General features: G+C 44.2%; 1 protein-coding gene across 3 annotated transcripts in view; it reads left to right on the forward strand.

Moving 5' to 3' along the window:
* The first annotated feature begins 8,926 nt into the window (after positions 1–8,926).
* RCL1 (RNA terminal phosphate cyclase like 1) overlaps positions 8,927–24,573 on the forward strand; it is a 60,359-nt gene continuing 44,712 nt past the window's right edge. For 2 of the 3 annotated variants that reach the window (XM_055310847.1, XM_055310848.1), the window contains exon 1: positions 8,927–9,238. In XM_055310847.1, the coding sequence (XP_055166822.1) occupies positions 9,103–9,238 (136 nt within the window). In that variant the 5' untranslated portion in view covers positions 8,927–9,102. Of the gene's footprint in view, positions 9,239–11,970; positions 11,990–24,573 lie in introns of those variants that run through there. The other variant, XM_055310849.1, reaches the window with a different exon arrangement.

The raw sequence follows: 24,573 nt of genomic DNA on the forward strand, positions 1-24,573 counted from the left end.
AGGCTCCATGCACCGGGAGCCCGACGTGGGACTCGATCCGGGGTCTCTGGGATTGCGCCCCGGGCCAAAGGCAGGTGCCAAACCGCTGCGCCACCCAGGGATCCCAAGAGTAAATAATTTTTAAAGGTGAAATGAAATATTGAAACAATTTGAAGGAAACAAAGAAGGATGAAGATTTCAGTTAAGGAAGTACGGAAGGAGGCAGGGGGCAATAGCCCCGGTGGTGCTGCGGTTTAGCACCGCCTGCAGCCCAGGGTGTGATCCTGGAGACCCCGGATTGAGTCCTGCCTCGATGCCTCTCTCTGCCTCTCTCTCTCTCTCTCTGAATGAATAAATAAATATTTTTTTTCTTTAAAAAAGACTTTATCCTACCCTTCCATACTTCCTTTTTTTTTTAAGATTTATTTATTCATTCAGAGAGAGAGAGAGAGAGAGAGAACACCTGTGAACAGGGGAGGGAGGGGCAGAGGGGGAGGGTAAGAGAGTCCCAAGTAGACTCTGCACCAAGCACAGAGCCCAGCCCGACACGGAGCTGGATCTCATGACCTGGAGATCACAACTTAAAACCAAGAGCCAGGACAGCCCGGGTGGTTCAGCGGTTTAGCGCTGCCTTTGGCCCAGGGCACGACAGAGACCTGGGATCAAGTCCCACATCGGGCTCCCTGCATGGAGCCTGCTTCTCCCTCCGCCTGTGTCTCTGCCCCCCGCCCCCCCCCACCGTCTCTCATGAATAAATAAGTAAAATCTTTAAAATAAATGAATAAAATAAAACCAAGAGCCAGTCACTCAGCTAGGGAGCCACCCAGGCGCCTGGGGTAGGATAAAATATGAAGGGTAAACTAATTTGCACTATGACTAAAAATTCTCACTGGAATGAAAGCAGAGGAAATACACAGGGTTGTTACAAGCAAATGAACAAAAGCCAACTCTTAGTTTCTCATCTTCCAAATATCTCCAGGCTCATCATAATCAGAAACATTCACAGTGGGCTGGATGTAATCCTGTAGTTTCCTTTTTTTTTTTTTTTAGTTATTTATGATAGTCACAGAGAGAGAGAGAGAGAGAGAGAGAGAGGCAGAGGGAAAAGCAGGCTCCATGCACTGGGAGCCCGATGTGGGATTCGATTCCGGGTCTCCAGGATCGCGCCCTGGGCCAAAGGCAGGCGCCAAACCGCTGTGCCTGCCCAGGGATCCCCCTGTAGTTTCCTTTATAGGAAACCATATCTTGTGTAAAATGCATGATATAAACTGAACAAGGATACCGCTTCCTACCCTCCTCTTGGACATTCACCCTAGTCCTGTGGCAACTCGCCAATGTTCTGTGACTTCCTTTCTGCATATGTTTCTCCTCCATCATATCAGAGAATCCCATAAAGAGTAGCTCCTGGACTTCATGCAGCATAATTACCAGAGATGCGTATTTAAAGACAGTTCTTTTTTTTTTTTTTTTTTATTTATGATAGTCACAGAGAGAGAGAGAGAGGCAGAGACACAGGCAGAGGGAGAAGAGCAGGCTCCATGCACCGGGAGCCCGACGTGGGATTCGATCCCGGGTCTCCAGGATCGCGCCCTGGGCCAAAGGCAGGCGCCAAACCGCTGCGCCACCCAGGGATCCCCTAAAGACAGTTCTAAAGCCAATCCCACCCTTACCGGACCAGAAAAATCTTAGATTGTGCCCCAGAAACATGCATTTTTAATAAGATCCCCAAGGTGAACTTGTTCTGTACGATAAAATTCAAGAATCCCTGTATCAGATCGTGAACATGAGAGCAGGGTCTGAATCTTACTCATCACTGTTTTTGTTTTTGTTGTTGTTGTTTTTATCACTGTGTTTTTAGTTTCTCACCTGTATCCTTGTGCTTTTCTAGGCATTGGCACCCCTAGCATGCTGGCAGGTGTTGGATAAATGTTCATGGAATTGAACTGAGTCAGAAAAATTTCCACATCTTTCAAGTTTTAACTCCACTAATTCATGAAGAGATTCTATGTTGATGAGACTCTTTGGCCTCATTTGTTTTGGTGAGGTGATTGTGTACTGTTTTTGCCAATCCAGCATCTGTTATCTCTTGTGATAACAGCACTCTTTTTCCTTAGGGGAGCCACTTCCCTCTCCTGCTTCCCATAGTCTTAGAGGCACTGGCAAGACTGTCTCCACAAAGGAAGTGAGTGTGTGTCCCAGGTTTGGCCAATCAGGGCATACATGCCATGGGTTCAGAAATGGGTATGTGACCGGTGAGAACTCTACTCCAGATTTGCTAGTGCTGCTGGAAAGAGGCCTTTTCTCATTAGGTTTGCTAAGGTGGTGGAATGTAAGTCTGGACTTTCCAATGACTATCTTTTTAAAAAAAATTAATTAGTTAACATATAGTGTATTTTTTAGTTTCAGAGTAGAGTTCAGTGATTCATCAGTAGCATACAATACCCAGTGCTCATTACGTCAAGTGCCTTCCTTAATGCCCATCACTCAATTACCCCATCCCCTTACCCACCTCCAGTGACCGTCTTCGTCTCCACCTAACCTACTAGTGGTCTCTACAGTTTTGCTTGTTTGGGACACTTCATATAAATGGAACTGTCTAATAAGTGGATTTTTTCTTTCTCTTTTTTTTGATAGATGGTTTATTTGACTTAGCATAATGTTTTCAAGGCTCATCCATGATGTAGCACGTAGAGTGCTTCATTCCTTTTATTGCCAACTAATATTCCACTCTATGGATATACTCTATTTGGGTTTTCCATTCATCAGTCAGTGGACATTTGGGTACCCATTATCTTTTCATGGATCACTAAGTTCCTTTTTATGGTTAAATATTTTTCTAACAGTGAAAAAGTTGTAATGCAGATGGTTCTGAATCAAATATTGGAACATGTGATTTGATGAGTGGTGAGTGTGATTTGACAGAGATAGTGAATAAAATATGAGAACTTTTGAAAGTCATAGAAAAATCAGGGATGTATTGTTTATGTAACAGTTTTATGTTTGTGTATTGGGCTTCAACTCACATTTGAAGTTTTGTAATTATAAACCATAATGTTTTGTAATTATGATGTGGCTTCAAGATTGGCAATTGGTGCTTTGAAAATTCTGCTCTGTTTATCACCTGCTGATCATACACTTCTCTGTCACTTTCACAGTCAATGAAGATGGTTTAAGATTGTCTATAAAACAAGACTCAAGTTCCTTATCCCTCACCCCCGACCCAAAGGCTCTGAAACAAGCACACAGATGTTTTCAAATTTTATCAGTGTTTTTACTGCTAACAATGACAGGAAAAGAGAGAGTAAATATCATAATCAGTGGGTCTCTATGAATCATAAAAAAATATTTAAAAGCACTACTTGTAGTTATCCCTAGTCATCATCTCAATGTTATTGGGACTCAGGTCACCATCTTATAGTTCAATATCCCAATCTTCTTCTTTTTTTAAAAAAGATTCCAATAAATAAATAAATTAATTAATTTAAAAAAAGATTCCATTCATTTATTCATGAGAGACACAGAAAGAGAGAGGCAGAGACACAGGCCGAGGGAGAAGCAGGCTCCATGCAGGGAGCCTGATGTGGGACTCGATCCCAGGTCTCCAGAATCACACCCTGGGCCAAAGGCAGGTGCTAAACTGCTGAGCCACCCAGGGATCCCCAATATCCCAATTTTCTTAGATGTTCCCTTGAGGAAGGGGATCTGTATGTCTCAGAGGTGCTGGACTAATGCCCTGTGAGTTTCTTGGAACTCTGAAAGTCTGTAATCTCTACCAACTCCTCAGCTACCGCCTTTCATGATATGTTTAACTAATCAGGAAAGGGACAAGGAGCATAGACTGCAGGAGCCAGACAGACTAGTGTATTAATTTTCTGTAGCTGGGTAACAAATAACCAAACACTTAGTGGCTTGAACACATACTCATTACCTCAGTTTCTGTGGGCAGGCATTTAGGGATGGCCAAGCTGGGTGCTATGCTACAGGGCCACACAAGATTGTAATGAAGGTGTCAGCCAGGACAGGGTTCTCAACTGCAGGAGCCAATTCTACATAGAGACTATAATAACTTGGATGTGTAGATTTATGTATTTCATCAAATTTGGAAAGATCTGCTCACTATGTTTTCAAATATTCTTTCTGCCCCTTTCTCTTTCTTCTCTTATTCTGCAGCTCCAATCAGGTGTATGTAGGTACACAGGAAGGCTCACCTTCACATGAAGGTACACCTGGGTGGCTCAGTCAGTTGAGCATCTGATTCTTGGTTTTGGTTCAGGTCATGTTCTTGTAGTCATGAGATTAAGTAAGCCCTGGTTGGGGCTCCATGCTCAGTGGGGAGTCTGCTTTAGATTCTTTCTCCCTCTCCCTCCCACTCATGCGTTCTCTCTCTCTCAAATAAATAAATAAATAAACAAATAAATAAATAAATCTTAAAAAAAAAAAGAAATGTAAATTCTTAGGCCTTGCTGCAGATGTATTAAAGAAACTCTGGGGATGAGGCCCAACAATCTGTGTGTGTGTGTGTGTGTGCATGCGTGCGTGCATAGTGTGTGTGTTTTAATTGAGGTTGATACACAATGTTATAGTAGTTTTAGGTGTACAACATAGTATTTGACAAGTCTACATATTATGCTATACTTACCAAAAGTGTAGCTACCATCTGCCACCACACAACCTAATTACAATATCATTGATTGTATTCCCTACCCTGTACTTTTCATTCCCATGACTTATTCATTCCATAACAAGAAGTCTGTACTTCTTACTCCCTTTTACCCATTTTGCCCATCCCCCTAAACCCCCCTTTGACAACCACCAGTTTGTTCTCTGTATCCATGAGTCTGTTTCTGTTTTGTTTGTTCCTTCATTTTGTTTTTTCAGTTCCACACATAAGTGAAATCATATAGTATTTGCCTTTTTCTGTCTGAGTTGTTTCGTTCAGCATAATACCCTCTAGGGCCATCCACGTTATTGCAAATGGCAAGATCTCATTCTTTTTTATGGATAATAGTCCATTGTGCTGATGCATCATGGGCCTCTACCTCTGAAACCAATAATACATTACATGTTAATTAATAGAATTTAAATAAAAAAATTTAAAAATAGCAAAAAAAGGAAACAATAAACACTGAGGATACAATGATAAGATACTTTATTTATTTAATTTTTGAAAGAGAGAGAATGTGCATGGGGGAGGAGTGAAGGGAGAGGGAGAGAATCTCTAGGAAACTCTCCGCTAAACATGGAGCCAGATGTAGGGCCTGATCTCACCACCCTGATGTCATGACTTGAGCCTAAATCAAGAGTCAGACACCCAATTGACTGAGCCACCCAGGCACTCCACTATTTCTGCTGTAAATGATAGAATATGGTCCCTGCATTCACTAGATCATGAAGTGTTTTTAGAAAGGCTGCACATAAACAAGTTATAAAAGGGTTTATATGCAAAAATGTAGTTGTGAATAGTTATTGTGGGGGCCCAGAGGCAGAGCATTGAACACAGAAATTCATCTTAAAACTGGAACAGTATAAGCATCAATTCCAGGCTGAGGTGAGAAAAAGCCTGTAGAACCATTGTAGTTTGGATAAAAGAGATAATGAGATAGCAGAGTGGGTGGACATGTGGTGTTGAGTAAATTTCTCCATGGACTGGGAAGAATTCATTTCTACTCTGGTCTCTACTCTGTTCTATTGCTGAACCAAGTACACTTTTATCCTTGTATTATCATTATCTTTGCCTTTATTTGTGGAAGTGATTACAAGGCAAGATATATGTCATTTATCATTTAGGGTGAAAGAAAAATCTATGAAAAGTTTGTAATGGATAATTCCAAATATAAATGAAGGTAGAGACAATTGTATCATAAACTTCTGTATACTCATAATCCAACTTTGGAGCTAGTTGGGGTGAGGACCAAATAAGATTATGTATGTAACACCTTTAGCAGAGAAGAGAGCCTTAGTGTCAGTAGGCTTTCAATAATGGCTTGTTGTACCAGTCGGGGCTCAATCAGAAAAGCAAAACCGCTCACTAGAGATTTCTTTTAGGGATTTGACCTGATGCAATTAATTGTGGGGTTGATTTCACAGTCTGTGAGGCTGTTGTGCCTGCTGATGGAACCCCAAGTCAGTAGAATGTGTTGGAACCTGCTTCAATCTCTCACTGCCTGCAAAGCTTCCAACTTCAGTGATGTGTGTGACCAGCAGAGGATGGTGTTCTTCATCATGAAGGTAAATGCACAAGTGGCCCAGCAGTTGGAGTTGCTAAAGCAGGGTGAGGTGAGAACAGGAGGGGCTATGGGCCCAGTTATGGCCCTAGCCCAATAAGGAAGGTCAACATCTCTAAGTGTGTGAGCTGCAAGACAGCCTGGTACCCTGTAGCAACCTTTCAAACATCAACAATGTGGCTATGAGTTCAATTTTGTCTTCCAAATCTCATACAAGATGTTTCCTGTGGTTTGCTAACCTAGAATTATATAGAAAATGGGATTCAGGGACTTGTAGTGTTAGTTGTCCATTACCGTGTAGCCCATAGCTTAAAACTGTAACAATCACTTATTTAGCTCAGGAATATGCAGTTTGGGCAGGGCTCAGTGAGGACAGTTTATCTGTGCTCCAAATGGTGTCAGCCAGAGTGGCTCCAAACACTGGGCAGAGGCTGGCTGGGAACTGGGATCACTTGAAGGCTCCATCACCCCCACATCTATAGTGGTTGATGCTAGCCAGCAGCTAAAATAGTTGACACTCTCTTCGTGTGGTCTCTCTGGCATGGCGGCTCCATGGTAGCCAGGCTTTTTATTGGAGATTCAGTGTTCCAAAGATATAGGACTTAAGAGAGAGGGAGGTGGAGAGGGAGAAGGGCAGGCAGGCAGGCAGATGGAGTTTCTATTTTGGTTGTCATTTATTAGCTATGTCACTTCAAGCAGGTCATTTATTCTCTCTGAACTTCAGTTCTCAAATTTTAGAAATCAGGACTTATTTTGGGGTTGCCTAGAAGAAGACTCTGGGTCAATAATTTGAGTGAAAGTAGTTTATTTGGGAGTTAATCCCAGGAAATATCAGAAGGGAGCTGAGAAGAGGAGCCTGGGTGGCTCAGTTGGTTAAGCATCCAGCTCTTGATTTCGGCTCAGGCCATGACCTTAGGGTCCTGAGTTTGAGCCCTGAGTCAGGCTCTGTGCTCAATGGAGAGTCTGCTGGAGATTCTCTGTCCCTCTCCCTTTCCCCCTCTCCCTCACACTTTCTCTTTCTCTAAATAAATACATTTAAAAAAAAAAAAGGAGTTTGGAGGTGTGTGGGGGCAGAGGAAGAGGAAGGAAGCTGGTAAAAGTTACTTAAGCAAGTTACCACTGTGGGCAGCTGGAGCTTAAAATCTCTTAGGGAACCCTGTGGAAACACTGTATAATCCACATCACAGAGCTATCTCATCCAAGAGTTGAAGAGCTGGAGACATTTATACATCAACTCCCATCAGTCATTGCTTGACGACTCTGGGGAACATTAATTCCTCAGCACCTTTGGTCTGCTGGGCTCCATGCAAGTGGGAAAATCCTCAGACGAAGAGATACAGGTGCTGCTGGAGGAAAATTAGCAGGTTTGCATTGAAAATGGGAAGAGTTTAAAGGGATATAAAACAGGGCACCCACAGGTTTTGCTACAGAGTATAGGCTGTTGAGTAATTAAAATGAGGTGATGCACAAAGAAATCCACTCCTGGCCTGATGGTGCCTGTTTTTGCTTTGGCACACTCCATTGGGTTGGAGGGGGGCTCTCAGAGGTCCAGAAGCTTTCAAAATCCACTGCCAATTTCCTGAAAGGCAGTTTTAAGAAATGGCAATAACATCAGTGGACTACCCATCTCCCTCAATAAACATCAAAGCTAATAACCTGTCACCCTATGTGCAGACCTCCCCTGTGGTTCCTCCTAACTGAATCTTAGTCACACAAGGCTTGCAGATCACTGCCCCCTGCCCCCTCAATGTTCTGGAACTCAGGATCTGGTGACATTGTCCAAGAACGGTTGCAAACCCATGTTTTTACCATACTGGATTCATAAGTTTGTAGTCATTTGATAAATGCGGATCTCTGAAGGTTTTTGAGCAGAGGAGAGACAAAGTACAATCTTTGGGAAGATGCTGGTGTGCAGGATTAAAGGACAGGAAAGAGAGAAAAAGCAGAGTCTGTGTATATATGTGCGAAGTTATCACAACTACCCATTTTGAGGCATGCGGCACGCGAGGCACCGACTTGGCAAGAAGCGCTGTGGATGTAAACGGGCGGATGTCAAAGGGGCACATCTTGGTGTCTCATAACAGTAAGCAGTGGCCTGGTATCATCAGACCCCGGTCCCCATGCATGGGGCCACTGCCACCTTTGCAATCAGTGTTCCTCCTGTCTGTCCTCACGTGTCAGTAGGGAACGCGGGCATCTCGTAGGGCTACAGCGGGGAGCGCGGGGACAGCGCCGAGACCGCAACCGGGTAAGCGCGCCAAACCCGTCGTCGTCTCTATCAGGAAAAAGGCGGGGGAGGTAATACCATCCACATCCAGGGCTTGCCGTTAGCACCGAGGGTAACAGGCACCCAGCCCCAGCCGGTAGCGTCCGCGGGCCGCGGCGCGGGCGGAGGCACTGCACGGAGACTGCCGAGGAAGGCGAGCTCCCGCGCTTGGCTCCCAGGCTGCCCCCCGCCCCACCCCCCCCCGCGCCGCACGCGCTCCCTCCCGCCGCGCGCTGTTGCCGGGGCCCGAGCACCGCCCCTCTCCAGTGCGGACCAATGGCAGCGCGGCCCGGGCACCGCCCAGCTCCAGCGCAGGCCAATGGCAGCGCCGCACGGGCACCGCCCTGATTCCGCGCGGACCAATAGCAGCGAGGCCCGGTGCGGGAGCCTCCCCCCGGCCGGGTGGAGAGGCGGGGAGACGGGCCCCGACTCCGCCCCTCTCCCCTCTGACCCGGTGTCTCGTCTCTCTGTCTTCCTGTTCCAAACCACGTGGACGCGCCGGGGTCTGCGGGGCTCCCGTCGAGAGCCCGGGTCACCACCGCCTCCGTCGCCGCCGCCGCCGGGGTCGCGATCCCCGCGCCCGTCCAAAGTCGCCGCGCCCGGGCCGCCCGCACGTTGGCGGGGGGCGCGCACATGGCGACCCAGGCGCACTCCCTCAGCTACGCGGGCTGCAACTTCTTGCGCCAGCGGCTGGTCCTGTCCACCCTGAGCGGGCGCCCCGTCAAAATCCGAAGGATTCGGGCCAGAGACGATAACCCGGGCCTCCGAGGTAAGTGGCGGCGGGGCGGCCGCGGGGGCCGCGGGGGCCGCGGGGGGCGGCGCGCGGGGAGCCTGCGCGTCCCGGGGCGCTGCGGGGAGGCCGAGCGCGCCTGGGGTTGGGGGGAAGGCGGGGTCGGGCCCGGGGGGTGTGCTCGCCGCGCGCAGGCTGGCGGCTCCCGGGCGCTGCTAGTAAACAGCTCCACGTTTTCCAGCGCTACGTGTTGCAGCACATCCCAGGCATCGCCCCCTCGCCCGCCTTAGGTCCCTCCTGCTGTCGCTGCGAGCCTCTCAGGATCAAGGCAGTTTGCTGGACCGAAATGTGGTGATGGGGCAGATAGAAGGAGGAGAGAGGTTTGCAGAGAGAAGCGCCGCTGGTTGGTTCCGTGCCCTGTCCCAAAACACGTCTCAGAAGCAGCTGCCCCCTCGTTTGTCGGCTGACCCAGTCGTCACGATCCCTCAGCTGCCCTCGCACCCCTCCTTGGGTGTGGATCAAAGAAAAAAATTTGATTTCTATGTTTGTTTTTAGCCGTAATTGGGGTGTGCGCAGGTTAGAAGCTTTGCTAATTTTTCCTTTTTTTTTTTTTGACAAGCGCTAAACTATAGGTTTCCAAGCCCCCCCCCCTTTTTTTGCCCGATAAAGGTGTATTGATGAAAAAATGGGCCCTATTTTATTTATTTTAATTTTCTTAAAGGATTGACTTATTTATTCATGAGAGACACAGAGAGGAGAGAGGCAGAGACACAGGTAGAGGGAGAAGCAGGCTCCCTGCCGGGAGCCTGATGGGAGACTCCATCCCAGGACCCCGTGGATCATGACCTGAGCAGACGCTCAACCATTGAGCCATCCAGGTTCCCCAAAATACGCCCTGTTTTAAACTCACATCAAGTTAAGTGGTGCCCATTTTCAATTGTTTTCCTGGACTAAGACACATGCATTTGAAAGCTTCTGTCTGGTTATCTCAAATTGGGAGATTCACTCAAAGGAAAAAAGGAAAAATCTATCTGCAAATTGAAGGAGAGGGTTTGTGGTTGGTCTTGGAAGCTTTGTCGGTCCTGTTGCAGTGCTTACTTTGGCACCCAGACTTGGGTTGGAGGTGGCCGGCCCATTTCATCATCCGTCTGAATGCCTGTTCTGGAGGGCTACATTTCTGCCTCTCCTGAATGGTAATTGGTTGCCTATAAAGAGAAAATGCCATGTCACTGATGGAGATACAAGGTTAGGAAAAAAAGAACCAGAAGACCCTCCACACTTGCTGATAGTGGGAAGGGCTTGTATTAGTACATGATTCTTCTCTCTTACTGTTCAGAAGCACTGAAGGAGGGGGGACCCCCAGCAGGGTTTCTGCAGGTGTTTTCCTCAACATCTGCTGTCCTTATTTTGAGACTGTTTGGGCAAAACAGTTGCTTGATTGCTCTGTTCTGTGGCATTCTCAGCCAGCCCTCCCCTTTACCTCCAGTTTAGAGAACTTGCTGTGAGCTGGATATGATAAGAAGACAGGCTTCTACTGTGAACAGTGGGCATAGTTGGTGGGTTTTTTTTTCTTTTTTTAATAGGAATAGAAGTACTTTGGCCTGGAAATCTAGCATTTCTATGGGAAATACAGTACTTGTAAAGATATATTTAGTGTTTGTCTTTTGACAGGTGGCGTCCAAACTAATATACTAATATTTAATATTCCAAAGGATGGCCCTCCCCCCCCCCCCCCCGGTTTGTGGACATCTCATCAACTGCCATACACACCATACACAGGAACTCTCATTTCTTCCAACAGGGCTTGGCCACTAGCGCTTTCCTGAAAGGATGCCAGGCTCCACTGCTTGGGGGAGGTAGTACTTGTTGGCAGATGTGTTGGCATTTTATGGGAAGCTGTATGTAGAGCATTATTTGCCTTAGGTTTTTAATATACCAAGGGAAAAGAAAAGAGACTCCTGATTTAGGTCTCTTTGTGCTGGTTTCAGGTCCTCAGAAATCTCATAGATGTTTGCTTAAATTTCTTTAAGAGGGAGCTGAAATGTGTTGTGTATATATATGTGTGTATATGTATATATATATATACATATACACACATATAAGTAAATGTGTATATATACATATATAAATAAATATATAAATATGTGTATATATACATTTATATACACATATATATGCACTCATAGATACCCACACGTATGTGTATATACACATATATATACCCACATGTACGTGTTTATGTATATAAATAATGTGTAGCCCCTGAAACATGATCTACCGTCATAGTCAGGTGAGTCCTTGGTAGTTTGAAGATGTAGCCAGCGGGCTATGTTGCCAGTCATCTCTCCCTTTCGGACTCTTTCTGCTCAGATTCTGAGAATTGGAAAAAACTTAAGAGCACAGCCAATAAAATCTTAAGTTTAAGTAAAAAACTGTGTCTCTGGAAGGTGCTTGCTGAATCTAATCGTGGGCTGGGGGTGGGTGGTGGAGGCCTTTGCCTCAGGGGCAGCGGTTCAGGAAAGGTTACTGAGCCCACTGTGCAAGGCCTTGTGGGAACATAAACATGAAGAGCTGGTTGCCCCACTCTGGGGAAGCTTTCTCAGTAGGAAGTGGTTGAGAGACTAGCTTGAGTAACATGAAGTAGGAAGAGCTGAATGTGGTAAAGGGACTCAGCGAAGTCAGGGCAGAGGCCTCCCTGGGGGTCATGGAGGAAGACTTTCTTGATCTGCTTCTGGTCTGGACAGATATGATGGTGGCTGCCAGAATCACTGTTGGTGAAAGGAACCACTTGTAAGTCATAGAGTTCTTTATTTATTATGTTGAGGTAAAATCCTTACTTTGTTGTGGTTGTAGTAGCTTGGTGGTTACGAGCTTGGTCTCAGAGTTAGACCTTGGGTCCTGGCTCTGCATATGCTGTCAGCTCTTGGACCTGGGGCAAATTCTTTAACATTTCTGAGCCTCAGTTTTTTCATTGGTAAAGTGAGGCCAGCATTACCAACTTAATGGGTTATTGTAAAGATTAGATGAAATAAAGTGCACAGGAATGTAGGAAAAATAAATGTTAGCTGGTTTGGGTGCACCTGGGTGGCTCAGTTGGTGAAATGTCTGGCTCTTGGTTTCAGCTTAGGTCATGATCTCAAGGTTCTGAGATTGAGCTCGTGCTCAGCAGGGAGTCTGTCCCCCAACCCCCTGCCCCCCTTGTGCGGTCTCTCTTTAATGTAAGAAGATCAATTACAAAAAAAGTTAGCTGGTTTTATAATTATGTAACTTCTACCTACAGAGTATAGTTCTGGTCTCTGGCATCTGAAATCTGTTCCTGCTTCTATATGGAAACTTTTTATTTATTTATTTATTTATTTATTTATTTATTTATTTATTTATTTATTTTTAAATTTTTATTTATTTATGATAGTCACACAGAGAGAGAGAGAGAGAGGCAGAGACATAGGCAGAGGGAGAAGCAGGCTCCATGTACCAGGAGCCCGACGTGGGATTCGATCCCGGGTCTCCAGGATCACGCCCTGGGCCAAAGGCAGGCGCTAAATCGCTGCGCCACCCAGGGATCCCCTTTTCACATATTTAAAGAGAATTATGCCTTCTTTTTGTCCTCTTTTTTCAGCCTAAGTTTTCCTCTTGGGTGATGGCTTCCAAATATTGGTGTGTATTATGTATAATGTAGTGGTTTTCAACCAGTGCAGTTTTGTTCCCCAGGGGGACAGTTGGCAGTTTTTGGAGGTGTTTTTGGTTGTCACAACTGGGAGGCTGCTCCTGGCACCTTGTGGGCAGAGCCCAGGGATACCATTAAACATCCTGCGCTGCACCAGACAACTTCCTCACACAAAAAATACTTCTGTCCAAAATGTCAACAGTGTGGTTGTTAAAACCCTGGGCATATGAGACTGAATTATTATGCCTTTTCTTTTCCCCATATCTCCAATGGTTGGGAATAGCCGCATGTGGACCCAGAAAGCTGCATGGGGATTCAGAAGGGGATGAGACCCAAGCCAAACTGTGACTTCAAGCAAACGAGCTAATCTCTTAAATAAAACCGCCCCCTTGCAACACTGACAGATTGTATATGATGAGAAGAATTTGAACCCCAAAGAAAAATGATCCTGGAATGATTTTTATTAATTACACAACCATGTATAATTTCTGCTTCATTCTAAGAAACATGAACAATTATGTTCCATTCTACTCTTGCTGTTAGTGAGGAGGAAGTACATATTTTGTTTTACTGCTGTGTTCCTGCAGGTAGAAAGCCAAGGCATAGTTGGGTAAGATAGCTGGCCAAGTTCAAGTCTGCGGGGTGACAGAGCTGGAAGGAGGCTGTGGTCAGCTCCCGCCTGGAGGGCTGCTTCTCCCATTTAACTGTATGATGCACTTGTCTGTTGCTTGTCACCACGGACAGCAGCCGTACGCAGCGTGGGGCTCTGGATTTCATAGGGGCTGTGTCTTGTTGGGTTAAGTTGAGATCACAGTTCATGGGTAAGATGAGGTCCAGATGAAAGGAATTCCATGAGAATCGTTTAAAGCGGGAATAGGGAAAGATGGACTGAGGCAGGAGCACTGGTATAGTAGTTAGGCCACGGCGCTACTCCCTGCATCTCTGAGCTAGTCCCATGACTGAGCCTCACTGTCTTCCCCTGTGAAATGGGAGAGAGGAGTGATGGGAACCCATGGGAGGGCTGCACACAGTGTAAGCAGATGAAGTTCTGAGAAGGGAGGGCTAACTGGAGTTTTAATCAAAAGAATGCCTTAAAATGTGTTGAAGAAACGTGCTACACAGAGGTCCTTTGAAAGGAAAACATTGCTTGGTAAACTGTATGGGGGCTAAATCTGCTGTTCATAAATTGCATCTTCTAGAAGGAGAACTGTAAGAGAAGACTGTTATCCTCCTCTACTCTCAATGGGTCTGACACGAGATGGATGGGGTTTTCCCCCTATGAAGCAATTCTCCAATTCTCAGTGGGCATCAATGGGGTGTAGTACAGATTGAACTCAATTCTGATGCTGTCTACTTGGAGATGACAGCAGATCCCACAGGGTAAGGTTCTCAGGCCCGCTTCTGATGCCAGTCACAAGTCCCAATCTCAGGTTCAGGCTACTTGTACTTGTGACCAAGTGGTTATATAAATCAGGGGTTCTCACGGAACATCCTTGGGTCTAATAATTTGCTAGAGTGGCTCACAAAGCTCAGTTTATTATACAGGATATTATAAAGTATATAGCTGAACATACACAGATGAGGTATATAAGGCCAGGTCCTGAAGGGTCCTGGAGCAGGAGCTTCTGCCCTCTGGAACCAGGGCATGCCACCCTTCCAGCACTGTGGTTCATTCACTGGCCTGGAAGTCCTCTCCTTATGCAAGTTTTAATGAGGTTTAATCTCCAGGCAACCTCTCCTTCCTTCAGGGTCAGTGGATGGGGCTGAAAGTTCCAACTCTTTAACCACTTGGGTCTTTCTGTTGACCAGCCCCATCCTGAGTCACCGCATCAGCATAAATTCAAAAGAGGCTCCTTATGAATAAATTTTAAGAGACACTTATTATTTTGGAACTTCCAAGGGTTTTAGGAGCTCTGTGTCAGGAATCAGGGACAAAGACCAAATTACATTTCTTATACTGCAAGGATGCACCTATATTTTATTTTAGTATGGTCTGAGACTCAGAGTTACTGATCAGTAACTACACTTGGACAAGCCTGAGGACTCTAATAATGATAGTAGATTGAATATTGTGTGGTTGATTGGGAACCCGCCCTCTTGTGCCTCTGTTGACTGTTAGTTTGCTGCCACATGTTGATTATTGGGTGCCCAAAATGAGATACTCATTTTTGAAAGACAGATGCCAGGAATCCTAATTGTCTGCTCTCAGATCTGCTGTTGCTTGGAAGCTGTAAATGCTATTCCAGATGGAACTGTGTGCCATCCTTTTTTTTTTTTTAAACTAAACTTTTAATTTTGAGATAGTTGTGGATTCACATGTAGTTGTAATAAATAGTACTGAGAGATCCTGTCTACAGTTCACCCAGTTTTCTCCACATGGAACATCTGGAAAACTATAGTACAATATCACAGCCAGGAAATTGACGGGGGTAAGAGTGAAGGTAGTGAGCATTTCCATTACCACAAGGATTCCTCAGGTTCTTAGCTACACCATCTTCCTCCTTATCCCACTAACTCTTAACCTTTGGCAATCACCAATCTGTTTTCCAGTCCTGTGATTTTGTCATTTGAAGAACGTTATATAAGTAGAATCATACAGCAAGTAACCTTCTGCGGTGGACTTTTTTCACTCAGCATGATTCTTCGGAGATTTAAGTTGTTTTTTTTCAGGTTTGTTTCTTTTTATTGCTGTACACTATTCCATGATATGAAAGTATTACAGGGTTGTGTTTTTTTTTTAAACCATTCACCTGTTGAAAGACATCTGGATTGTTTCCAGTTTTTTTGACCGTTTATGAATAAAGCTGCTATAAACATTTGTGTACATGCTTTTATGTGAGCAGAAGTCTCTGCCTGGGATAAATGCCCAGGAGTATAGTGGCTGGGGTGTATGGTAGTTTACATACTTAAGAAACTGTCAAAGTGTTTTCCAGTATGGCCTTACCATTTTATATTCCCACCAGCAATGCCAAGTGATTCAGGTTCTCTATACCCTTGCTAGCATTTGGTGTTTTCCCCAAGGATTTTAAAATGTGTTACTTCTAATAAGATCAGCATTTTCATAACTTGGCTGAGCCTGTGCAGCTGGTGGCACTGAGGCACCTTCCTGGCCTCTGGCCCTCAGACCAGCTGCAGATATCTGCTGGGCTCTTTCTGGCTGTTCCCCAAAGGTTGTTGGCTAAGAGGCAGCAGCTCAAGGTCATTTACACACCCATGTCCACACCAGAGGTCACATGTTGGAAAAGTCCCATCTTGATCACACTGTCTTGTAGGACCTGATGGTCTCGGATTTGGGGGAACGCGCTAAAATCTCCTTAGTTGTCGCCAGGGATGGGTGATGCTATTGATGTGAAGGCCACTGACAGGAGGAAGTGGTGAACTCCCACTAGAACACTAGTGAGTGTGACCTGGTTTCAGAGGATCAGGAAACTCTGGGGTGCCCTCCTATACCCCCAGGAGAGGACAGAAGAGAAGAGGACAGGGCTCGCGGCCCACAGCCCATGGCCTACAGCCCACAGCTGGGAGAGGCGGCTCTCAGCCTGAGCTGGTGGCCCACACAGGAGGAGCCGGAGGAGGGGTGCACGCGATGAGGAGGTGGGAGGAAGGACTCCAAGAGGGACTGGTCCCTAGGCTAGGGGGTATCTCTGTGCCTTGTGCTGCGCCCAGGCTCCTCCTTGCACCTGCGGCCGATGGGCTCACAGTTTCTCCAAACCCCTTAGCCATCCTGGTAGTACTGTCCTATTGAATTTGCATATTCCTAATGGCTGATGATGGTCCACATCCTTCCTGACTCCTGTTGACTATTTGCAGTCTGCACCGCCTCTGATGTCTTTTTTCATTGCCTTTTAGGATTATTTGTTTTTATGCTTAAGTTTTGAGAGTTCTTTACAGCATAAATCAGAGAATTAAATTTCCCTTTGTTGATTTTATTTTTTTATAGGTTTTTATATAAGCACAACAAAATGTCTAGGAACATTTGAACGCATGGGACCAAAAAAGTAATCTTCATTGTTTGTTATTATAAATAAAGCAGCAGTAAAAGTTTTGGTACATGTATCCTAGCATACTTCTGCAGGATAGAGTTCTAGATGTGGAATTGCTGGGTCAAAGACTATGCTTTTTTTTAAAATGTGGGGTCAAAGTATGTGAAACTGTCTTGCTTTGTTGGTAAGATATATTTTCTCTTAATTGCTACTTCTTCCTTCTATTGACACCTTTTTTTTTTGAGATATATTTAATAGCATTTCTAGTATGGCAGATTGGAGAAATGATTGAATTTCTTTGCTTCTGTCATATATTTTAAGGTACTCTTTCTTTTAACTTGATTTTTATTTATTTATTTTTTTTTAAAGATTTATTTATTCATTTGAGAGAGCATGCGCGGCAGTGGAGATTTGAGAGAGGGGAGGTTGCAGAGGGAGAAAATCTCAAGCACACTCCTCTCTAAGTGTGGAGCCCATGGTGACTCAATCTCAGGAACCTAGATTATTAGCACCTTAGCCCAAACCAAGAGTTGGTCGCTCAGTTGACAGCCACACAGGCACCCCTTGATTTTTTTTTTAATTTTTATTTATTTATGATAGTCACACAGAGAGAGAGAGAGGCAGAGACATAGGCAGAGGGAGAAGCAGGCTCCATGCAGGCAGCCTGACGTGGGACTCGATCCTGGGTCTCCAGGATCAGGCCCTGGGCCGAAGGCGCGCCAAACCGCTGAGCCACCCAGGCTGCCCAGCCCCTTGATTTTTATTAAAAAAAAAAAAAAAAAAAAGCTTTTATGAGAATATCTGCAAATTAAGAAAAGTGCACAGACCTGAGTGGTGCTTTAGTAGCTCAGTTGGGTTTAGTGGCTGAGTCTTGATTTTGGCTCCTGTCAGGATCGCAGGGCCCTAGGATCCCGGTGGTGGGCAGTCTGCTAGGGATGGAGCCTGTTTAAGATTCTCAATCTCTGCCCCTCCCCCCCCAAAAAAACAAAGGACACAGACCATAAATGGATAGCTTGATGAATTTACAAAATGGATATGCTATCCATGTCAAGAAATAAAACATGACCAGCAGCCCTAAAACCTTTCATCTTTGCTCCATCACACCATTTTCTCCCACTCCCAATGTAAATAATAAATTGACTTTTTACACTGTAGATTACATTTCTGAAGTATTTTTTTTTAATTTATTTATGATAGTCACAGAGAGAGAGGCAGAGACATAGGCAGAGGCAGAAGCAGGCTCCGTGCACCGGGAGCCTGATGTGGGATTCGATCCCGGGTCTCCAGATCGCGCCCTGGGCTAAAGGCAGGCGCTAAACCGCTGTGCCACCCAGGGATCCCACATTTCTGAAGTATTAACCATAATTTACGTAAGTGGAGTTATAGAGTATGTATTTTGTGTGTCTAGTTTCTTTGTTCTCTGTCGTGTTTGTAAGATTTATCTCTGTTGTAGAGGCAGTAGCTGACTTTCATTGCTATAGCATGCTATTACATTTTATTAATATGGCACAATTCTTTGTTGAAGTATTGCAGATACCTAGTTATACTCTGACTTGTTTTTTTCACACTTAATGATTTCTATTGATTTGCAATAGGTACTACTTTTAATGTAGTCCAATTTATAAATCTTTTTGTGTCCTGCTAAAGAAATCTTGGTCTACCCAGAGCCAGTGAAGACATTTTCCTTTAACATCCAAGGCTTCTGTTTTTATATATAAACTCTCTTACAATAAATTCATTCTTTGTACTTTTTATTTTTTATTTTATTTTATTTTTTTATTTTAAATTTTTATTTATTTATGATAGTCACACACAGAGAGAGAGAGAGAGAGAGAGAGAGAGAGAGAGAGAGAGAGAGAGAGAGGCAGAGACATAGGCAGAGGGAGAAGCAGGCTCATGCACCGGGAGCCCGACGTGGGATTCGATCCCGGGTCTCCAGGATCGTGCCCTGGGCCAAAGGCAGGCGCTAAACCGCTACGCCACCCAGGGATCCCTCTTTGTACTTTTTAAAACCGATTTTTACTGAAAAATAGATTTTGAATTTTATCAGATGCTGCCTTTTCAGTAGCAGTCAAGCTAATTACTTAATTTCACCCTATTTTTTGTATTTAATCTTGTATTTAATAATATTGTCATTTTCTTTGTGCATTATATGCAGTCCTTCCCTGAGGGGCCCTTTTCTCAACCATAGTGGGTAGTTGAAAAATATGTTATGGTCTCTTTTCTAAGGTTTTATGTGGGGATATTTCATTTGTCTTTTTTTTTTTTTTTAAGATTTTATTTATTTATGCATGAGAGACACAGAGAGAGGCAGAGACATAGAGGGAAAAGCAGGCTCTGTGCAGGGAGCCATATTTGGGACTCAATCCCCGGACAGGGATCAAGCCCTGAGCTGAAGGCAGACACTCAACCTCTGGGCCACCCAGGCATCCCTCATTTGTTCTAATAAAATGAAGTTAGTTTGTAATTTATTAATTAATTTATTTTTTGCATGTTGTGCTCTTCTTAACTGTTCTGCAGTTGAAGCCATCTTTCCATGCTTTTGGTATTGCTGTTCTTCGGGATATGTAATAGAAAATTTTTTCTTTCCAATGTTGGGAAAAAATATTTCAGCAACTTTATCAGGGCTCTTTTCGGTTTATTGATAAATTTTCTTATTCTCTTCATTTGGGGACAGAATGAATTATCTTTTTTGTGTCTTTTTTTTTTATCTGCTTGGTTTATCCTCTTTTTACCTAGCTATATTAATTTCAGATGTATCAGTAAATATTAGGGAATAGTTTATTATAAAAGTTTATAATTTTTTTTTTAAGATTTTACTTATTCATGGGAGAGGCAGAGAGACAGGCAGAGGGAGAAGCAGGCTCCATGCAGGGAGCCTGACGTGGGACTCTATCCCAGGACTGTGCTATCAGGCCCTGAGCCGAAGGTAGACGCTCAACTGCTGAGCCACCCAGGTGTCCCTTTTTTAAAAAAGATTTTATTTATTTGAGATCAGAGAGAGACTGAGCCAGAGAATCTTGAGTGGAAGGGAGGGGCAGAGGCAGAAGCAGACTCCCCACTGAGCAGGGAGCCCGATGTAGGGCTCCTAGGATCAGGACCTGAGCGGAAGGCAGACACAAAGGCAGATCCGGAGGCGGATCCGTAACCTGGGTACTGTTAGGTTTTCTTTTAATGATCAACGGAGAAAAAGACAGCAGAGCCAGGCGGTAGGTTCGAGGGTGCTTTAATGGGGAGCGCTCCTGGCGAGGTTCCCTGACTTGGAGAAGAGAAGAGGCCCCTCGAGTCGCGCCCAGGCAAACCTCAGGGGGGTTTATAAAGAATTTTGGCGGGAAGATGAAGGTAGAGCGGCCATTTTGAGGTCCCCAGTCTTGCCAGCCCAACAGATACCTTTTAATTTTTTCTTTTTTTTTTTTTTTAAATTTTTTTATTTATTTATGATAGGCACACAGTGAGAGAGAGAGAGAGAGGCAGAGACACAGGCAGAGGGAGAAGCAGGCTCCATGCACCGGGAGCCCGACGTGGGATTCGATCCTGGGTCTCCAGGATCGCGCCCTGGGCCAAAGGCAGGCGCCAAACCACTGCGCCACCCAGGGATCCCCCTTTTAATTTTTTCTGAGAATTGGGTATGTATTTGTAATATCTACCTTTTGGGACTTAATGAGGATAAGAATGATTTCTAGTTTCAGATATTACTACTGGCTCATTGTCTTATATTTTAGGTACCTCTCTAAAGAACTTGAAATCACATTGTGTATATTTTAAGTTATTTCCTTAATGTGAGCATTTCCTCGTGTAATTAAATAATTCTTTTAAAATATTTTTAATGGCCGTATAGTATTATAAAGATCTTTCACAAGCTATTTAATGAGAGCAGTTTTGTTGGCTATTTAAATTGTGTTACAGTAACTTTATGTGTATTTTTTAATTTAAATTTTATGTATTTAAAAAACATACACGATTGTGTAAAATTCAGAGGGAGCAAAAGGGTTTAACAAAGTGTGTCTCTCTTTCCCATCTTCCCTTTCCTATGAAGCAGCCAGTGTTACTAGTTTGTTGTGTTTCTTCCCAGAGCTTTTTTTTTCATAATTAGGCAAATACATATACGCTTTTTCCTTTTTCACACAAATGGCCATCAGCGTTTTACTTTTTTTCACTCAACATACCATGGAGGTGACTTAAATATCAGTATATAAAAATTCTCATTAATTGTAAGGCTGGGGCAGCCCGGGTGGCTCAATGGTTTAGTGCTGTCTTCAGCCCAGGGCGTGATCCTGGAGACCCGGTATCGAGTCCACATCGGGCTCCCTGCATGGAGCCTGCTTCTCCCTCTGCGTTTGTCTCTGCCTTTCTCTCTCTCTCTCTCTCTCTCTCTCGCTCATGAATAAATAAATAAAATCTTTAAATAAAAATTGTAAGGCTGCAAAGTGTTCTGATATATATCCAATGTATATGCATCTAACATTTATATGTGACATATATTATATTAGATATATGCATCATAATTTATTTTCACACACTAAATGTTTCTAGATATTTAAATTGTTATATTTTTTAAGTTGAAACCGTTATTGGTTGAATTTACTCCTAGTTTTAAAGTGTAGGTCTTTAGTTTGTATTCTTTTCCTCACTGCCCTCATTTGAGACATAGTTTGCCTTTCTTAGTGAGGAATGGGCCAGGCCGATGATTGGCACTGTCCTACATAGTTACAGGCTGCCTGTAAGAAGTAATGAGCTCACTGAGAAGGGGAGTGCTTTAGGTATCAGAGGCAATATTTAAAGAATTCTGAGATATAGTATAAACTTCTAGAAAATGTTAAATACAATAAACAAAAAATGCACATGTTAAGGTAGTGCTTAAAAGATTATAAAATGAACACCTGTGTGACCCCGTCCAAGTCAAGAAATAGTCACTGTTGCACCTAGGGGCCTCTCTGGTCATGACTCCCTCCTCTGTCCCTGCTGGTAGCCGCTTTCCTGACCAGTACAGTATTTGTGTAGATTGTCTTTATAGCTTTATAACCTAATTATGTATTCCTAAACAGTGCAGTAAAATTGTGCCTAGTTTTGGATATTTTCCCCTAGTGTTTTTTGATATCTGAGCTTCTGTACCCCCCAAAAGCAGTCCTGAGGAAGAAGAGTCAAAGAGGCTGTGTGGGGAGTGAAGGAGTAGGGAATCCTACACATTTGTCCTAATGAGTTTGGGGACATTCGTCTTACTATTATTAGGTGAACCTGAGATCTTTTTCATAACCACGTGATGGAGCTGTATCTTCACTGTTGCCAGGACTCCGGAACTAGCTCTGTGTTTGGTTCTTTCAAGTACTGCTTCTGAATCACCTGTTTGCCATGACCAGGGGATGGTCCAGCCTGGAGGTCTCTTTATGTGCCCATTCTGTTCCTGCCCGTGTTCCTGTGCTGGGCATTTTTAACTGTGTTCATGCTTAAATGGCCCTGTGAATTGCAGAAGAAAAAAGTTCTAAAAGTTATGCTTTCTTTCTTTCTTTTTTTTTCCCCTCTCATCTGTGAAAGTTATGGAGTTTAATCATGGACTTTATTCATAAATATCTGTTCCTCTCCCCCCTTAGCCACCTCAAGAACTTGAGCTAATCAGGACTTTCCTTTTTTTGTGCAGAGTACATTGTATGTGCTGGAAATATAGGTGGAGAGTGGCACTGTAGTCTACATCATACCTAATTTTTAAAAACAATATTCTTTATCAAGAGGTCATGGAAACAATTTTGTAGTTCTTTTCAAAATTTTGTGATGCTACTTTACAGTACAACCAAGTGCACATACAGATAATTATAAAACACTTGAAGGTTTCACAAACAGTGCCCTGTGTACAGTTAACTCTGGCATCGTTTATTCTAATTTCATTACAAATAAATGTTGATTGGGGACCCATTAAATGGTCTGCAGGATCCTGTAGTAGGTCACAGCCTGCAGTTAAAAAGTTCTATGATTTTCTAGAGGAGGTAGTTGACTCAGGCATTAAACTGAGTTTGATAAACTAGTGTCATGTGCTTAGGAGTGTGGACTCTGGAGAAGCCCAGACTTGGCCTCAACCCCTGGCTCTGTCACTGGCCAACCTCATTCTCGGGCCTCAGCCTTCTTTTTTTTTTTTTTTTTTTAAGATTTAAAAAGTTTTTTATTTATTCATGATAGACATAGAGAGAGAGGCAGAGACACAGGCAGAGGGAGAAGCAGGCTCCATGCCGGGAGCCCGATGTGGGACTCGATCCTGGGACTCCAGGACCGCACCCTGGGCCAAAAGGCAGGCGCTAAACCACTGAGCCACCCAGGGATCCCCCTCAGCCTTCTATAAAATGGGAATGGCACTCCCTGTCGAGAGCTTTGCAGATTAAATGAGAGACTGTCTGGCTGTAAGGTAACCATCAATGCACACCCTGCTGGAATTAGCTGTTATTCCTTTTTTCAGGACTTACTGGAGCTTCTCTGACTTCTACCCTAAGGCTCTTTGTACAGATTGCAACATCTACCGTGGCAAGAAGCGTGGGGCAGTGTTAAATAACAGGATGGGTGGATGGGAATTGCTTAGTTGTTGTGCTCGCCCTCTGGGATCAGCTCAAGTGACTGCTGGCGTCTGTGCTTAAAAACCCTGCTAGTTTATTATAGGGGTGGAAACCGCCTAAACTACCAGGTGGTCACTATGCTTTTGGTTGGGAGAGTTGGTCTTCCTGTCCTGTTCATGGGCAGGAGGTTGACGGCAGAGAGGGAGGAGGTGAGCATGATTGTCTGAACGTGAGATCCACTCAGGAAGGCCACAGGACATAGTCTCCTGCCTGAGTCCTCTGTCTTCCTCTTCTCTTACTTTACATTTAAAATCCGTGTCCTCCCTCCCTACACACCCCTCTTCTAAATAATGACCAGCTTTTATGTTTTGGATAACAATCTATCCAAATTTGGGCAGCCCCGGTGGCTCAGCGGTTTGGCGCCGCCTTCAGTCCGGGCCGTGATCCTGGAGACCTGGGATCGAGTCCCGTATCGGGCTCCCTGCGTGGAGCCTGCTTCTCCCTCTGCCTGTGTTTCTCCCTCTCCCTCTCTCTGTGTCTATCATGAATAAATAAATAAAATCTTTAAAAAAAAAAAACAATCTACCCAAATTTATACATGAGAATTTAAACAAGAAAATTAAATTCCTATAAAGTCCTATCATGAAGAGAAATCCATTCGTTAACATTCGGTTTTTTTTCTTCCAGTCTCTTTTCATGTGTTAAAAAGAAGGTAGTAATAATAACTTCATATTCAAGCACTTCTGTAATGAAGTTAAAAACTGAACTGGTTAGATAGCTCTAGATGAGTAAAGTGGCAGAAGAAGGGAAAAGGGACAGTGTTGAGTAGGGGAGACAGTGACCTCTTACTGCTTCTGAGACTGAGGAGTCACAATTTCATCTGCCCTCTTAGGTATTCTGGAATAAATAAGAAATTGACTTTCAGACTCTTCCCCACTTTCTGCTGTTTCTCCTGTATTTGGCATGCACTCCTCAAGTCAGAAGAGCAGGCCTTGATGGGTGGTAGGCTGCTGAAATTAATACCCCATCAGATTGCTGGTAGAGTTGTTTGTTGTGGAATATGAAAGCTGAGTTGTTTCTCATAGTTCCGCTAACCATATGTCTGCTAGTCAGTGCTTTACAGCTGCTTTAGTTTCCTCAGCCAGTGGTCCCACCCCAGTCCTAACAAGAACCTGGGCATGATGCAGG

This window comes from Nyctereutes procyonoides, unplaced genomic scaffold (genome assembly GCF_905146905.1).
Source record: "Nyctereutes procyonoides isolate TBG_1078 unplaced genomic scaffold, NYPRO_anot_genome, whole genome shotgun sequence".
NCBI lineage: Eukaryota > Metazoa > Chordata > Mammalia > Carnivora > Canidae > Nyctereutes > Nyctereutes procyonoides.